The sequence below is a fragment of the Diaphorina citri genome, unplaced genomic scaffold, assembly GCF_000475195.1.
Source record: "Diaphorina citri unplaced genomic scaffold, Diaci psyllid genome assembly version 1.1 scaffold18252, whole genome shotgun sequence".
In the NCBI taxonomy this organism is placed as follows: domain Eukaryota; kingdom Metazoa; phylum Arthropoda; class Insecta; order Hemiptera; family Psyllidae; genus Diaphorina; species Diaphorina citri.
The window spans coordinates 1-995 of record NW_007395606.1 but is presented as its reverse complement, the minus strand read 5'-3'; the positions used below and the strand labels follow the sequence as shown (position 1 = coordinate 995).

General features: G+C 46.7%; 1 protein-coding gene across 1 annotated transcript; it reads left to right on the top strand.

Moving 5' to 3' along the window:
- The first annotated feature begins 55 nt into the window (after positions 1-55).
- LOC113473189 lies at positions 56-983 on the top strand. Its single transcript, XM_026832916.1, has 3 exons — positions 56-544; positions 702-763; positions 836-983. Exons 1-3 carry the CDS (start codon positions 56-58, stop codon positions 978-980), a joined length of 696 nt encoding a protein of 231 aa, XP_026688717.1. The 3' UTR covers positions 981-983.
- Positions 984-995: the final 12 nt, after the last annotated feature.

Here is a 995-nt window from a genome sequence, read left to right as displayed (position 1 = left end):
CGACGCAGTTCCGGAGGCCATCATACGCGGTCTTTGGTTGAAGAAGCTACCACTAATGGCTCAGCAGATACTTCAAGCAGTAAGTGTCACAGCTTCATTGAGCCAACAAGCTGATGTAGCGGACAAAGTTGTAGCTGTTAGCCCTGGGGTATGTGCCATTTCAACATCCCAGACAGATGCACCATTGAATTCTTCAGTGGCTTTCCCACCTCCAATGACTAGTCAAATGTTGAGGGAGATTCAGCGACTGGCAGGCGACGCAGTTCCGGAGGCCATCATACGCGGTCTTTGGTTGAAGAAGCTACCTCTAATGGCTCAGCAGATACTTCAAGCCGTAAGTGTCACAGCTTCATTGAGCCAACAAGCTGATGTGGCAGACAAAGTTGTAGCTGTTAGCCCTGGGGTATGTGCCATTTCAACATCCCAGACAGATGTACCATTGAATTCTTCAGTGGCTTTCCCACCTCCAATGGCAAGCTCTTCTTATGATAACCAAATTGCTGATTTAACCAAAAAGGTCAGTTTACTGTTACAAACATTACAGGACTTTGTCTCAAGTTCTCATCAATCTCGTTCCCACTCTCGTCAACCCAGAAGCCAGTCCAGGACTCGATCTCAATCAGCTCCTAGCCAATACAGGTACTGTTCAATTAATTGCTGATTTAACCAAAAAGGTCAGTTTACTGTTACAAACATTACAGGACTTTGTCTCAAGTTCTCATCAATCTCGTTCCCACTCTTGTCAACCCAGAAGCCAGTCCAGGTCTCGGTCTCAATCAGCTCCTAGCCAATATCAATCTCGTTCCCACTCTTGTCAAACCAGAAGCCAGTCCAGGTCTCGGTCTCAATCAGCTCCTAGCCAATACAGGTACTGTTCAATTCATTATAAATTTAGAAACAAGGCTCGAAAATGTTCAGCCCCTGACACCTGTAAATTCTTGGCTGACCAGGGAAACGCTCCAACCTCCCCAGCAAATTAGCGGCTGTTGGGCAGG

Excerpts from the sequence above, each read along its gene's own strand:
- LOC113473189 (XM_026832916.1), top strand. The coding sequence starts at position 56 with ATGGCTCAGCAGATACTTCAAGCAGTAAGTGTCACAGCTTCATTGAGC. Across the intron at positions 545-701 it reads TACTGTTACAAACATTACAG|GACTTTGTCTCAAGTTCTCA; the intron begins GACTTTGTCTCA and ends CAAACATTACAG. Across the intron at positions 764-835 it reads CAACCCAGAAGCCAGTCCAG|GTCTCGGTCTCAATCAGCTC; the intron begins GTCTCGGTCTCA and ends AAGCCAGTCCAG.